This window comes from Aristolochia californica, unplaced genomic scaffold, assembly GCF_029961685.1.
Source record: "Aristolochia californica isolate CCGP_79_NKW_82.1479 unplaced genomic scaffold, dmAriCali1.0.hap1 SCAF_238, whole genome shotgun sequence".
In the NCBI taxonomy this organism is placed as follows: domain Eukaryota; kingdom Viridiplantae; phylum Streptophyta; class Magnoliopsida; order Piperales; family Aristolochiaceae; genus Aristolochia; species Aristolochia californica.
In genome coordinates, this window is record NW_027181924.1 from 1 (window position 1) to 17500 (window position 17500).

General features: G+C 36.3%; 1 protein-coding gene and 1 non-coding gene across 2 annotated transcripts; one reads left to right on the forward strand and one right to left on the reverse strand.

The window, feature by feature from the left end:
- Positions 1-8031: 8031 nt before the first annotated feature.
- On the forward strand, positions 8032-8105 carry TRNAP-UGG (transfer RNA proline (anticodon UGG)). The gene has a single exon. It is a non-coding gene; the product is annotated as a tRNA-Pro (tRNA).
- A 4653-nt stretch (positions 8106-12758) lies between these two features.
- LOC137957802 (potassium/proton antiporter CemA-like) lies at positions 12759-15019 on the reverse strand. The gene is made up of 4 exons (XM_068805200.1): positions 14803-15019; positions 14474-14754; positions 14253-14342; positions 12759-13510 (listed from the first exon to the last, which is right to left on the reverse strand). Exons 1-4 carry the CDS (start codon positions 15017-15019, stop codon positions 12764-12766), a joined length of 1335 nt encoding a protein of 444 aa, XP_068661301.1. The 3' UTR covers positions 12759-12763.
- Between the last annotated feature and the right edge of the window lie 2481 nt (positions 15020-17500).

Below are 17500 nucleotides of genomic sequence, written 5' to 3' on the forward strand. Positions count from 1 at the left end.
TACCGCTTTTGGGCAGCCCTCTCAACAACTAAGAGATCCGTTCGAGAACACGGAGACTAGTTGAAATGATGAACCTCCCCTATTAGTTGGAGGCTCATTACTTCAATTGAGATAATGAAAAATCATTTCATCTTTTTAGTCGAAATCCTAGGCGGGTCTCGAAAAAAGATAGCGAAAAAAATTATCCCTAGAGTCGAAATTAACAGGAATGTATAAACCAATGCTTCCATAGATTCGATCGTGGTTTACAATTATAGCTTCCACACCTGTGCATTTGGGATCATTTCCCAGACAAGGAAAGGGTAATATTTAAAGAAAAGCAATAATGAAAATACAAATTTCTCCGGTACCCCGCCTATACCTATGCTAAAAAAAAAAAATAGAGGCGAATGATGCCAGACCAGAACAACGTTGTATCAAACTACTTGTCTCCTTGTAGTTGGATCCCAAGTTTTTGGAATGCCCCAAATTCGACTTGAGCATCCAAATCTGGTCAATCCCAGCAAAAACATCTCTGAACAAGGTTCTAGCACCGTGCCAAATGTGTCCGAAAAAGAAGAGCAAAGCAAACGAAGCATGTCCAAAAGTGAACCAACCCCTTGGACTGCTACGAAAAACGCCATCAGATTTCAAAGTAGCACGATCTAATTCAAAAATTTCCCCCAATTGCGCACGTCTAGCATATTTTTTCACAGTAGCGGGATCACTATAGCTGATTCCATTGAGTTCGCCACCATAGAACTCAACAGTTACGCCTACTTGTTCGACACTATATTTGATTCTGCCCTTCTAAAAGGAACATCGGCTCGCACAATTCCGTCTCCGTCTACCAAAACGACTGGAAATGTTTCAAAAAAGTAGGCATACGGCGTACAAAAAGCTCATGCCCCTCTTTATCTCTAAAGACGGGGTGCCCTAACCACCCAACAGCTATTCCATCCCCGTTGTCCATTGAGCCTGCTCGGAATAATCCCCTTTCGCCGGATTATTACCGATGTAATCATAAAAGCTAATTTTTCGGGAACTTTAGACCAAGCTTCTGATAAACTCAGATTTTCGGCTAGTCCGGTGCCAACTCTTCGATATATTTCTTGTTGGAAGTACCCCTGATCCCATTGATAACGGGTGGGCCCAAATAATTCGACAGGGTAGTTGCTGAACCATACCACATAGTTCCAGCAACTACAAAAGCTGCAAAAAAGACAGCAGCGATACTACTGGAAAGGACAGTTTCAATATTACCCATACGTAATCCTTTGTATAGTCGTTGGGGCGGGCGGACACTAAGATGGAATAGGCCCGCTAATATGCCCAATGTCCCCGCTGCAATATGATGGGAGGCTATTCCCCCCGGAACAAAAGGATCAAAACCTTCTGCCCCCCACGCTGGATTTACAGGTTGTACTTTTCCGGTTAGGCCATAGGGGTCGGACACCCATATTCCAGGACCATACAAGCCTGTTACATGAAATGCACCAAAACCAAAGCAAGCCAACCCTGAGAGAAATAAATGAATTCCAAAGATCTTGGGCAAATCCAAGGAGGGTTTTCCCGTACGTTCATCACAGAAGATTTCTAGGTCCAATACACCCAATGCCAGATGGCTGCTAAGAAGCACAAGCCGGAAAACACAATATGTGCCCCGGCCACACCTTCGTAACTCCAAATACCGGATTCGCTACAGTTCCTCCTGTGATACTCCAACCACCCCATGAATTGGTTATTCCTAAACGAGTCATGAAGGGTATAACGAACATACCCTGTCTCCACATTGGATCAAGAACGGGGTCAGAGGATCAAAAACCGCTAATTCATATAGGGCCATCGAGCCGGCCCAACCAGCAACTAGAGCTGTATGCATTATATGGACAGAAAGTAAGCGACCGGGATCATTCAATACGACGGTATGAACACGATACCAAGGCAAAACCCATGGAAATACCCCTTTTTTATCAAAGATAAATGGACACTATGTGACTTTATCGCATTGGAAAAGACTATGCTATGGCCCTCCGCCTTTCAGTGGATTATCTCGAGGCAAGGGTTAATATTTATTCCTTCCATTGGAAATAATTGAACAATTCAATTCTGTTCGTAGGAACAAAGAGAAACAAATCTATTCTATACCCGATAAGTACCAATACGCAATGGGGGGGGGCTGGTCCCATTTTTTTTGAGCAAATGCATAGAGACTTGTTCATCATTCGAATGACCATTCGTAATAATTTTTTTTTCCGTTATTCATTCTGTCTTACTCCATGAACCCTCCAATCTATGGATAAAATCCAATAAACGTTTTTAAAAATAAACGAAAATATTAGGAAGGTGAGAAAGCCATTGTTACGTTTCCACATCAAAGTAAAATATAGTACTTAGTGCTTTTTTTTAACTTAATGCCCATTGGTGTTCCAAAAGTGCCTTTTCGGAATCCTGGAGAGGAAGATGCAGTTTGGGTTGACGTATAGTGCGACTTGTCAGACATATTGGGTCATATGGGATTTCCCCGTTCTCTCCCCGATCGAGATACCCCCTGTTTTGCCCAAGAAAGATTGATTGAATCGTTAATAATAATTAGAATTCGAATTCGGAGCGTGAAGCGCAATTAGATCAATTTTTTTGTTGGTTTGGGGATCAAAATTATATCAATTAATCCGTATTATCAACTAGAATAATTTATGGTTAGGTTGGACCAATAAGAAGTATCCAGGCTCCGTTCAGGAAATACCAAATTGGGAATCTACGGATAATTACCGCTTGTATCATAACGGATTCTTATTATATTTATATTATACCATAACATAATGTATAATATAAGTGATCTTAAACTGCCAATCAATAAAGTAATATGATGAATACATCAAATATCTGGTATTGGTGGAAGGCATGAACCGGCCGAATTGAAAAAAAAAAAAAACAAGTCGTAGCAAAAGCAAAAGAAGTGGTACTGGGATTATTTGTACTATATGTGCAAATAGAATTCGGCAGATTTTTACCCGGAGTAGAGCATAAACCTAAAAGAATTGAGGAGGCCCGTTTAGGAACAAGAAAATAACATCGCGATTCGAATCTCGATGAAACCAATACATCAATGAGAGGTTAGTTCGATAAGTTCAATGAATTCTTTTTTTTTTTTATTATAGGTTAAAATTCTTATAGGTTAAAGGGAAGCGATTCAAAACTCATGTTTCTTAAAAATGGAAGAAAAAGCCTCTTCGTTTAGTTAGGAAAAAACTTTTTTTTTACGAAAAACAAAAACAAAGAGGGCTGGAATCGACACATTGATTCTTTTTTTTTTTTTGTTTCGCCATTTTTTGAACCGTATGCATCTAAAGGCGCGTGTGCGGTTCCGAAGGAAATTTTGTCCTAATCAACCGACTTCATCGAGAAAGATTACTTTTTTTAGGGCAAGAGATTGATAGCGAGATCTCAAATCAAATTGTAGGTCTCATGATATATCTCAGTATAGAGGATGCGACCAGGGATCTTTATTTGTTTATAAACTCTCCCGGCGGGTGGGTAATCCCGGAATAGCTATTTATGACACTATGCAATTTGTGTCACCAGATGTACATACAATATGCATGGGATTAGCCGCTTCAATGGATCTTTTATCCTGGGTCGGAGGAGAAATTACCAAACGTCTAGGCATTCCCTCACGCTTGGCGCCAATGAGTTTTTTTTTTATTTGAGAGAAAACATAAGACTATGCCTTCGCTATACGGAATATAAATAATAAGATAATAGCATGGCAGCCTCGAGCTCGATATTAACAAACCATTATTTCATTTTTTTCCATAACATGAGATTCCGTATCGAGATAGTAGTATGAAACAAAGGTTATTTCCCGATTTCATCTTCTGTATCGGAGGTCTGTTTCAGCGTCACAAACAAATCCTTTTTTTGCTTCTACACCAGAAGTCTCTTTCCGATATTTAGGTTATGAAAGAGTACGAAAGAAAAAAAAATTTAACTTATTTGATCCGATCAGAAAGATACTTTGGATTGCAGAATCACAGACGAGATAAAAAAAAATATATAAAGCAACGGAACCATCATAGTATTTTTGGCTCCTCCGAAAGGAAGGATGGTAAATGGAGCATTCAACGATCTGGATCTGATGGATCTTATTTGTCTCTTTCTTCAATGGAAGGGAAAAGGAAATTCCATTTAGGAGCCGTATGCAATGCACAAAAAAATATGCCTGTACGGTTGTTCAATTCTATCTTTTTCCTCTTGCTTGTTATTCTTTATCCTAACCCCTTCATGCGATCGCGCGAGATAGGGGAACCATTCATTATGTTATTATATCGCCAGGGTTATGATCCACCAACCTGCTAGCTCTTTTTATGAGCATCAACAGGAGAATTTATCCTGGAAGCGGAAGAACTACTAAGACTACGCGAAACCCTCACAAGGGTTTATGTACAAAGAACGGGAAAACCCTTATGGGTTATATCCGAAGACATGGAAAGGGATGTTTTTATGTCAGCAACAGAAGCCCAAGCTCATGGCATTGTTGATCTTGTAGCGATCGAAAATAACGGGGGTTTCGCATAAAAATCCTAGATTCTATCTCGAACCATAATTAGAATGATCGTAAGTTCATATTTTATGTTCTTACCCAGGTAAAAAAATTAAGAAGTAATTCATCATGATCGGGTTAGGATCGATCTAAACCGGCTTTTGGATACGATGCAGCATGCCCAACTATTAAACAACTTATTAGAAATACAAGACAGCCAATCCGCAATGTTACGAAATCCCCTGCTCTTCGAGGATGTCCTCAGCGTCGAGGAATATGTACTAGGGTGTATGTGCGACGCGTTCAGATCATGGGCTGGAACAAATGAGACAATTTTTCCCAGTATCAATGACCAGTACCAACGAATAGGATGGAATGGAGACGAACTCAATTCACTATCTAAAAATAGTGATCTATCATATACCTATATTGTGTTATTGTGTATGGTATGGTATGGAATTTATGGTTTCCATTGGTGCAAATCCAATCACCTCAATTTGAGATGAAAGCAATTCCCCATTGGTAGCAAGTGGTATCCATTAAGCGGGGAAATTGAATTTAAAAACAGAATAATTCTGTTCCTACTCTTGCAAGAACGGACTAACAGGGTCAGCTACCTAGCCAACCTTCACAACTAAATGCCGTCTACTGTATGGATAGATCTCGTTGTGAAAAGACCTATTACTGTATAATTCATGGGTAGAGCCAAAGAGTGTGAACTGTACAAGTTACCAAAACATTGATTAAATGAGTAAGGGGCTCCGGTGTATAGAGAGGACCTCACCGTTTAAGAAGTAACCATAGAAACGATGGGAAACCACTATTCTATTTTATTTCTATTTTATTTATTTATCCATTTACTACGTATTTATTACTATTATTTGATACTTAATATCGGTCAAATTTTGTATTTTAATATCGGTCAAAAATATTTTTTATTTTATTTGGGGCGAAATGCAAATGCCTGGAAGAAATAAAAAATCGTGGTTGGGAAGGTCATAGTAGCAAAAGCCATTGGAATTTTTATTTTATACATCGGAAGAATCCGTTTGTTATTAATTAAACTAGAAGAGGGGAAAAGAATGACTGAAAGAAAGAAATCAATTAGTTATTCATCAAAGTTTTATTTGATTCAATGACCAGAGTTAGACGAGGATATATAGCTCGGAGACGTCGATCAAAAATGCGTTTATTTGCATCAACCTTTCGAGGGGCTCATTCAAGACTTACTCGAACTATTATGCAACAGAAAATGAGAGCTTTGGGTTTCTACTCATCGGGATAGAGGCCGGCAAAAAGAGAGATTTTCGTCGTTTGTGGATCACTCGGATAAACGCGGTAACCCGCGAGGATAGGGTATCCATAGTTATAGTAGATTTATACACGATCTGCGCAAGAGACAGTTGCTTCTTAACCGTAAAATACTTGCACAAATAGCTATATCAAATAAGAATTGTCTTTACATGATTTCTAATGAAATCCTCAATAAGGAGATTTAAGGAATTCGACGGAATGATTTAAACGGGAGTTCCCCGGAGAATGAACTCCGGGAAGATAGAATCGAAATTCATATGATAAACAGTAGGAATGAATAAACACGCTTCAATAATAAAAAAAAGATTTCTCCCCCCCCATTATTTTTTCTATTTTTCTTATGACGCGACAATCTAATCTCTCGGCTTTTCCAACAAAACATCAATCGGAGTTTGAGTTCCAATTCGAGTTTTTATTCAATTCGGGTGGTGGGTCTACTTATTTCTGCTTCTAGGGCCGGTAGTTCTAGGGAACTACTCGGCTCTCTCAAATTGTTTCTCATTATTAAGAAAAGGTAATGAAGATAAAATGCGAGCTTGTTTTATAGCGATAGTAATTAATCTTTGTTGTTTCAAAGTCAATCTGTTCACTCTTCTAGATAATATTTTTCCTTGTTCACTAATAAATTGACTAATTAAGCTCATGTTTCTATAATCAATTCGATCCCCCGATCCAATTGGGGGCAAACGCCTACGAAAAGATCGCTTGGATTTACGAAAGGGTCGCTTGGATTTATCCATGGTTTATTTCTTATCTCTAAAATCCTAGTTTATTTCTTCATTCATTTCGGATCCGACCGAAAGAGGACTTGATTTGTTTATTTTATATTATTTTTATATTATAATAATATAATATATGTATATGTTTATTTTCATTTTTATAATTTAAATATTTATTTTAATATTATATTAATTATATATTAATTATATTATTAATTAAATTAAATTATTTAATTCGATTTTTTTTATTTATTTATTATTTATATTTTTTAGCTTCTTCCTGTTACTTGGAAAAGGGGCACTGATGTTCTGCTCAATCTATTTCTTTATCTCCCATGAATCGTATGCTTGTAACAATAAGGACAGAATTTTCTCAATTCCAATCGACTAGGTGTATTGTTTCGATTTTTTTGAGTAATATATCTGGAAATGCCCCTCGATTTTTTATCGAAACCCTTTCGGGCACAACTGGTACATTCCAAAATAACTCTTACCCTGGCTTCTTTACTCTTGGCCATGAACCTCCTTTGGATTTTGGATTCACTCAACTCTTCCATTTTCGATCCGAATCCAATAAGAAGAAAGGAACAAAAAAATGGAAGTTGCTAACTTGAAATCCAATTATGAAAGATTTCGTTTCAATCAATAGAGTAATCATAAAATAAGTAATACGATTTTTTCTAACTATCAACTATTCTCTAATCCCAGTATTTCATTTAATATAATATATTGTATGGTCTCGAACCCCCTGGATCCATATTCTAGTTCGGCTCTCCCCCTATTAATTCTATCCTGAACCCAAGTTTCGCTGGGATTCATTCAATCCACTTTTATTCTTTTTCTTTCCTTCCTATACTAAAACTAAAAAAATGAAAACGGGAGAAATTAGTCACAGTCATAGAGAGTTTATTCTATCTCTAATCTTTTTCTTCTTTATCCCTTCCCATGTCAATAACTAGAATTAAAAAAAGGGGGAATACCAACGCATCGGGGAATAAACGATTGATCTCTATCAATAGACCCGCTAAAGACCCGAACCATAAAGTACTTAGCACAGGTGCCCACGGAGAGATATGTCTTTAGATCTCGCATTGAAAATCCTCCTTCTTTATTGTAATACAATTATTACCAGATAGATGATATATAACTCTATTATAACTATAGTTATATAGTTAAAGATCACTTGTATTTGTACGTAGAACCCCTAAAAATGGATATGTAGAATGATCCGGTAGATGAATTGTTCCCTAAAATCGAAAAAGATGACCCCCTTCTTTTCTTCCTGAGCATTACCAATAAATATTTTACTTATACGTTAGGTTTCATCTGTATATAATTCTCTTATTATATGAGACCAAAAAGAAGAAATGGCAAGATAAATTCTCTTGTATATAGATATAGGAAATAACGATGTGGAAAACAAGACAGGTATTCTCTACAATGACGAATGACGAATGACGCTGTATAATAATGGAAAGGGATGTAGCGCAGCTTGGTAGCGCGTTTGTTTTGGGTACAAAATGTCACGGGTTCAAATCCTGTCATCCCTACCGATTACTTCTCTTACGGGCAGTAATGATGGATCAATTTGGATCGACAAAAATTTGGGGCATAATCCTTCATTTTCATTATATAATACTTTATGCATGCATATTGGGGGTGGGGGTAAAAAAAAAAAAGAGTCCTTCTCTTTACAGTCGTATCTCCTCCCATAAGAAAGCGCTCTTAGTTCAGCTCGGTAGAACGCGGGTCTCCAAAACCGATGTCGTAGGTTCAAATCCTACAGAGCGTGATTCTGTTCCTGTAATTGGAATGTCGAATTACAATAAAATAAAATAACTTCATTAACTTGAACTGCAACCTGCATTTGACCTCCTGCAGATTTAGGAGGAGGTCAATCAAAAACAAAAAAAAGAGATGTTACTCAATTAAAGGTCCAACTGATCGCCGCGTCTGTATTGTAAATACGCAGTTACGAATAATCCGGCCAAAGTAATAGGAATTAGACCTAACACGATTCCAAATAGAAAAACTTCAATCATTTCAAGTTGTTTGAAAGGGGAGAAAAATAGAGGTAATATCTATTAATAAATATTAATCCGAATCGCTCATGAATCTCAATAATTGTCAATCGGCTTCGAAAGGGACTATAGAATACCTGGAATTTCACAGAAATATTCATTTTTTTTGTTCATTCAACTAATTTCAAATAAGTCGTACCTTGCTCAAACCAATCAATAGAGCCTGAGGTTATAGTTAAAGCAGCCAGTAGAAAACCGAAATAACTAGTTATAGTAGGCATGAAAGAGCTAAATGAGATACGTTCTTTTTTTTTTTTTTACATATGTTTATAAAGCACTTACCTAAGTTTCTATTTTTGTGAGATATGATGATAAAAAACTACCAATTGACAGAATCGGTTCCAATTGAAAGTTCTTGATTCATAAGCATTCTAGACGGCACTAACAAAGATGGAGTAGCAGAGGTAGAAAAAAGATTAATTCACCCTCATTAATTCACCCTCTGTGACATCTACCAATCCCGTGATTTCGAATCAACGGATTCCGCGAGCAACTGATGAGTCAAGTATAAACAAGTATAAAGTCAAAATAGCAATTAGAACAGTCCCGTGTCACTTTATTAAAAAAAAAAATTCTTTTTGAGTCACTATGAAAAAAAAAGAATTGAATTTGAAAAAAAAAAATTCCATTTTGATCATTTCTTTTCTTTTTCTAAAACCATGAACGGGGAGTTTCTAGATTTTGTACCTAATTGAATTGTGGGAATATGTGAATCTCTTTCATAAATAATTCTAACCCGTCGACTCACATCCTATACTACATACAGAGATAATTTTCTATTGAATGACACGCGGTTCACCATAGCATAGACAAGTAATAAGAAAAGAAGAGAGGAATTATGTACCGAACTTCTTTTCGATACTGATTGATACAAACAAAGAGCGTTGCTGTGTCAGCAGAAGGATAGTTATACTGATTTGGTCTACTCTAAATACGCCTTCGGTACAATATTGACGATCTTACAAAGATTAAATATCAGTAGTTTTCCATTTACTGATCCCATCTTTTGCGGAATCGATCCCCCTTTGACTGTACAAGAATATGTGGAGCTCCAGCATGTCTGGAAGCACGGGAGAACGTTCTTTTGCTGATATTATCACCAGTATTAGATACTGGGTCATTCATAGTATTACTATACCTTCCCTAGTTCATTGCGGGTTGGTTATATTCGTCAGCACTGGTTTAGCTTACGATGTCTTTGGAAGTCCTCGGCCAAACGAGTATTTCACAGAGAGCCGACAAGGGATTCCATTAATAACTGGCCGTTTTGATCCTTTGGAACAACTCGATGAATTTAGTAGATCCTTTTAGGAGGCCTCAATGACCATAGATCGAACCTATCCCATTTTTACAGTGCGATGGTTGGCTGTTCACGGACTAGCTGTACCTACCGTTTCTTTTTTGGGGTCAATATCAGCAATGCAGTTCATCCAACGATAAACCTAATCCGAATTATAGAGCTATGACACAATCAAACCCGAATGAACAAAATGTTGAATTGAATCGTACCAGTCTCTACTGGGGGTTATTACTCATTTTTGTACTTGCTGTTTTATTTTCCAATTATTTCTTCAATTGAGAGAAAGAAGTATAGTAAGAGTAAGTAGGAATTCTTTTATCCGATTCGGAAGGATATCATCCTCATAATTATCCATGACTGTTTATGTCTATAGCATGACCACTTGATGAAATGCGGAGGAAAGTGGGGTAAATGGCCGATACTACTGGAAGGATTCCTCTTTGGTTGATAGGTACTGTAACTGGTATTCCTGTGATTGGTTTAATAGGTATTTTCTTTTATGGTTCATATTCTGGATTGGGCTCGTCACTATAGTAATCGGATGAACCAGATTGTAGACATGAAAAAGTAAGAACTCAACAGGACCTTGCTCCTCGAATCAGACAAACAAAGAGGAGCAAGGTCCTGTTGAGTTCTTACCCTTCGAGCGAGACATTCATTCATTCCATAACATAAAAAAGTTGTAAATTTTAATTGTAAATTAATTCAGTCAATATAATCATATTATTTTTTCGTAGAAATGACAAAATGGGTCCTTTGCTCCCATCCCAAGTTTCAAACCACTGCGTTCTTTCCCTTATGATGATGCTTTTGAAGAATTGAATCCATTGATTCATAATATTCGACCCCCATGCAGACTCCTCCGAAGCAAGAAGAAAGAAGGAATTAATTGATTTCCTGGATGCCACAATATTATTTCTACGGATGAGACATCCTTTCTATACCACTTGAACCTTACTTCAGAAAAAGAAAAAAAAAATTCAAAGTGCTTAATGTTCCCCGAAGAAACCAGAAATCTTTAATTTTTTTGTATATAAAAAAATCATTATTTTTAATATCTCATCACGGCGAAAACCCCCCCCCCCCCCCCCCTTTTTTTTTTTCATTTAGAAATTCTTCGGTTCGTTCCAATACACCTGGACAAGAAAATAGTAATCTTTAACGAACTAAATCAGGAATCATTATTATTTCCACACAAGAAAAGGAATTTTCTACCTTTCTCTTGTGTGGAAAATTAGGAAGACGAGTAACCCCTCCTAGAATCATTTGTCCCTTTCATTTATACCTTGCCTTATATTTTCCTTCTACTTAAATGCTAAATGCTATATTATCCATTAGAATTCGATTCTATTAGGTACAATAGAATAAAATAATATTGATGCATTGCAGAGCATTTACAACCCGGCAATAGGAGGCCTAGCATAGTCACAACACTCCAATCTTGATCGAAAAAAGATATATCTAGTTTTACTAGTAACTAGACTCGCGAGCGTATACAAGGAATTACCAACATCTCTCAGAAAAAGAGTGTAAACAAAATAAGCAAAAAGAAAAAGGGCCTTTCTCTTTTTTTTGGATCATACATAATTGCAATTGCATCGATTAATCAAAATTCGACTCTTTTTACCAACTTGATGAATCCGGGAATCTAGAAATTCATTTCAGACAATTGTAACCTTCTCAAACTGTTTCTTTTTAAGAACCAAAAAGATTTGTGCCAGAGTAACAGATGCCAAGAAGAACAACAAACCTTGGACACGTAATGGATCTTGAAGTACTATTTCTGCATCTCCCTGACCAAACCCCCCCACATTAGGATTACTTGTTAATGGTTGATCAAGCTTGATGGATTCACCCTCCGAAACAAGAAGTTCAGGTCCTGGAGGTATAATATCAACCACTTGATGTCCGTCCAACGCATCAACTAGGGTTATTTCATATCCCCCTTTTTCTTTACGTACTATTCTGTTTACTATACCCGCTGCTGTGGCATTATAGACTGTATTATTACTCTTGCTCCCGTCGGGATAAATCTGACCCCTTCCTCTGTTCCCACCTATGTATATGGGATACTTTAAGAAGTGAACGTCTTTTTTAGTAGCAGGGTCCGGGGACAAAATGGGAAAGACAATTTCACTATATTTCTGACCAGGAACGGGACCTATCACAAGAATATTTCTTTTATTGGGGCGATAGCTCTGAAAAGACAAATTGCCCATCTTTTCTTTCATCTCAGGAGAAATACGATCGGAAGGAGCTAATTCGAATCCTTCGGGTAAAATAAGAACAGCCCCCACATTCAAAGACCCTTTTTTCCCATTAGCAAGAACTTGTTTCAGTTGCTTATCATAGGGGATTCTTACAACTGCTTCAAATACAGTATCAGGAAGCACAGCTTGTGGAACCTCAATATCCACGGGCTTATTAGCTAAATGGCAATTGGCACATACAATACGCCCTGTTGCTTCTCGTGGATTTTCATAACCCTGCTGCGCAAAAATAGGATATGCATTTGAAATAGATGTCCGAGTAATTACATATATCACGATCAATACAGAAATAGATCGAGTCATCTGTTCCTTTATCCAAGAAAAGGTATTTCTATTTTGCATGGTCCAATCATTGATCCCTTAAATTTCTACAATAAATTAGGTAGGTAGCTAGTCTAGTTCCCTACCCACGATTCTGCCATTGTACTGGAATATAGGAGGAGTCGAACCCCCTGCACGGGTAGAAGTATAAAGTGAGTCAGATTAAAAAAAAAAGGTTTGTTTATGTACGAAGTAACATTATGATCTGATTGATAGCCGCGGGTCAAATGAATTCTTCATTCATTCATTGAATGATAAATCACTACAAGTGAAGGTGATACCCGATTTAAATAATGGAAGATCAAATATTTCAAAATTGTATCTAGAATAACTGGAAAAGTGGAAACAAGACCAGATATAATTTGATCGTTATAAGCAAAGCCAAAATCTTTGTAGACCGAACCGATCATTAGTTCCCAACCATGGGGCGAGTGGAATCCGATACATAAATCAGTTAATAAAAGAATAGAAAAAGCTTTTATTGTGTCGCTTAAGTTATATAGGAATTCCTGAATCCAAGAATTAAGAATGACAAGTTCCTCATTACCCAGAATAGAATAACCACTTAGAATAGCGAAACAGATTATATTTGCCGAGAAGTGCAAAATAATATGGATATTATTTTCATTGTATATTTTGACCAATTGTATCGTTTCTTTGTGGATTCCTATATGAAGCTTTTGTATCTGTGTCTCCGGGTACTCCTTTATCATTTCATCCAAATGAAATAGTTCTTCTAATTCTATGAATCTTTCTAGAATGTTCTTCTCTTGAATATCATTCAAAAAAGTTTCGGATTGCCTGGTATTCCACCAATTAATAACCCAGGGCTCTAGACTTTTATTAAATGAAAGAGAGATCCACCACGGCAAAAATACTATAGATACAAGATATGGGAGAGGGGTCAATGCTTTTTTTTTGACACTTTTTGTTCTGTGAATTGTTAATGAACCTACTTCATTCGTCGACTCCGTCTGATATTTCTATGAAGCATGAGTTCTATAACAAGGTATGTAACCTATGGATCCGTCTTTTTTTATTTGATTATTTGAATTCTTTATTTAGTCTTTGAATCTAGAAGGGGTATAGAAATGGAAGTTAGAATTAAAGATAAAAAGTCTGCCCCAAATGAATAAATGAGTAAGTTCCCAGATATCTCAGATATCTAAATTGGTCAAATTACACCAATTGAATTGCATCTTCATTTGTTTCTTTCGATGAGTGCCCGAAAGACCCAATTCACACTTCAAGTAATGAGTATTAGTCGGGTTTCGAGACGAAAGAACTCCCCTTGGATCAATCAATTATTCCAAAATGTTTCACTAGATGCCCGCACCGCGGGAATAATTGAGGGGATATTTCTGAAGAATATTGATGGTGAAATCAAAAATGTGTGGGAAACCCGAGATAAATTGGATGTTTATGAAAGATGCAATCCTTTTCAAGGAGCAAAAGAAAGGATCAAAATCGATTGAAAAAAAAGAGAGATAATTTACATCCGTCTGTATCTAACGTATCAATTCAACGAAATATTGGGTCTAAAAATAAAAATTCTGTACTGTATTCCGAAATGTTCTGTTCTGATATGTATGATGAATACATACTTACTAGACTTGTTACTAGTCTAACATAACAGAATTGGGTTGAGTCCCATATGCATAAAGCATAAAAAATAGTTTTGGTGAACAACAATTTAATTATTATGGTTGTTCCATATACGTCCACCTGTTTTATTCTATGGGCCACAGTGACAGTGGTATTAGACCAGAATATAATGGGGAAATAGAATATAACGTGTTTTGCTCGAATCAACACCTTGAAAGAAACTTCAGTTCAGTTAGATTCTATTATCAGTTAGATTCTATTATATTAAAGGTTAAAGGGGATTCCTGCCTTTCTTATCTCATGCCGGGAAAGCATTCATTATTCAATTCATTTCAAAATACTTCAATTGGTACGCGCAAGAAATAGGCCGATTCAGCAGCTTTTTGTTCAATTTCTCGTGGAGTCAAATTCTCATCCGTACGAGTCAAGGGAATGGCTCCCTGGCCTCTAATTTCCATATAAAGGACACGGCGAGGATAAAGACCCCCTTTAACTTCCATTCTGATTGACTGGATATCTCTCATAAGGAATCGTAGAAAAACGCGGCGATTTTTTCCAGGAAATCCCCAACGAAAAATACACACTATTCCTTCTTTTCTATCGAATCGATCATAACCACTACCTACATTCCACAAAATTGTGGACCACAAATAGGAACTAATGAACAGACCGGCTATTCCATAGAAAGCCATCACGATCCCTTGAGGGAAAAAAATTATTTGCTGAGACGGAAACAAAGATATGAGATTCCGACCAAGATAACTGGAAGTTCCAACCAATAAGAATGCTAGTGAGCCTAAAAAGAGGATACAGGCCCAGCAGAAATTACTTATTTTTCGAGACCCTGTTATAAGTTCTATCCATATACGTTCTGATCGCCAGTTCATATTAGATCCAGTTGCATTCTATTGGAATTGAGAGAATAGGCCAAATGAATTTAAATTTGACTTTACTATTTTTTTTGTCCCGAAGTAACTCTCATCAACTAGCACTATTATGATGTGAACCCTTAGGGGTAATTCATCAAATTGGGTAGATGTAAAATAATAACATCTTCTTCATACGATCCCACAATGTATATCTACATAACATATAGATACATTGACTTTCCATTTTTCCACTGATGTATTTTTTCTTAAAAAAAAGCTATACTGCATATATATGCATTTTTTCATATATCATGTATCCGCATGCATAAGATTTTTTTTTTTTTTGTGTTCGAAAGGAACCATATCCAGACCAGACGTGGTACCATATTCTACTAAATAGATATCTGTATTATGATCCAAGTCCAAGTGTTGATTGATTAGATTTGGTCCCACTGAACCTAAACAATCTTGTTTTTTTGAACATGAAGAGATAAAGACGCCATTGCAATTGCCGGAAATACTAGGCCTACTAAAGGCACAAAAAAAGAGGGAAAGTTTAAATCTGTCATAGAATGGGTACCCCGATTTAATATTTGTACCTCTTATAAAGATATAATAAAATAAGTATGTGAATTAAATTATAAGTATTATATATTATATTATAAGTATTATTAAGTATATAATAAGAAGTACAACAAATGTAGAACTAAATAAGCGTGTTTATACGACTCCACACGAAATACATATAATCCGCTTTATTATTGTATTGTATTGTTGTTCTTGTGCCCTTAATCTTCTAATAAAGAGTTTCTTACGAGTTACTGAAGGGTTTGTTAGGATTCGACCCGACAGGGATTCATAGTACAATACAAAATGTGGGTTCTCGGGAGATATAGAAATCTGAAGGAAATATAGAAAGATGCAACACTTTGATTATAGGATTATAGATTTTATCTATATTCCATATATTAATATAATACTATTAATTTAATTAATAGTATTAATGTAATGGTAATGCGTAAGAAGTAATAAAAAACATGGAATTCTTTTGATTTTTTATTTTCATTTTGAAATTCTATTCCACGAAAGCAAGAATTCACTCTTTTCTCCTGTTGAAAGAGGGTTACTGATTAGTAATCAGTAATAGGGGTAGGAAAAAAAAATAGATTAGATCCGTACAAAAGAATGAAAAGTCATTATCTGAAACTTCTGATTCTAGAACTGAACTTATGTCACCAAAGAAAACTCCATTCTTCTTATTGTGACTTTGATTCCAATAAACTAAAGTTCGTTACAAATAATTGAGATTAGTGTTTTGAATTTTGATTCAAGGGAAAGAAGCCATGTAGCTGAAATAACTCACTCAGAACGCCCTTTAAAGGATTACGCGGTACGATTAGGTCGAATAAGCCCTTAGAGAATAAATACTCAGCACCTTGTGAACCGTCGGGTACTGTCTTATTCAATGTTTGTTCAATTACTCTTTTACCCGCAAATGCAATGTAGGCATTTGGTTCGGCAATAATGATATCTCCGAGCATACCAAAACTGGCTGTTACTCCACCGGTTGTAGGGGATGTAAGGATTGATACATAGAATAACTTTCTAGTTGATTGATAATCATATGAAGCAGAAGATATTTTAGCCATTTGCATCAAACTCAAACTTCCTTCTTGCATGCGTGCTCCTCCAGAAGCACACACCATAATAACAGGTAGAGATCTATTAGTAGCATACTCGATCAAACGGGTGATTTTCTCGCCTACTACGGATCCCATACTACCCCCCATGAAGTGAAAATCCATAACCCCAATTGCTATAGGAATGCCATTTAGTTGACCTATGCCTGTTTGAACAGCCTCAGTTAAACCTGTCTTTCTTTGATAAGAATCGATACGATCCTTATAAGGTTCCTCTTCCGAGTGAAATTCAATGGGATCGATAGAGACCATGTCCTCATCCATAGGTTCCCAAGTGCCCGGATCAATCAAAAGTTCAATTCTATCTGAACTGCCCATTTTCAAATGATATCCACATTGTTCACAAATATTCATTTTTGATCGAAAAAATTTCTTATAATTTAATCCATAACAATTTTCACATTGAACCCATAAATGTTTGTATTTTTGATTTATATCGAAATCATTAGATCTTCCTCTGATGTTGAAATCACTGTCATTACCGCCAGTTCTTATACTAGAACTCTCACTGTCATTACCACTTAAACTTTCACTAAAAATGTAACCATAAATGTCACTATCACTGTCATTATCGTTACCACTTGAAATGTCACTATCAATACTGATATCAGAACGAAGATAACTATCAATGCAACTATTAATGTGATTATTCCAATCATATTTAGTATCATACATGTAACAATCATAGTCGCGATTGTCATTCTTAGTCCCGCTATTCAGATAACTAGAAAAATAACTTTCTAGTTCACTCAAAAAAGAACTCTCATTGTCAATCTCAAAAATCCGATTTTCAATATCA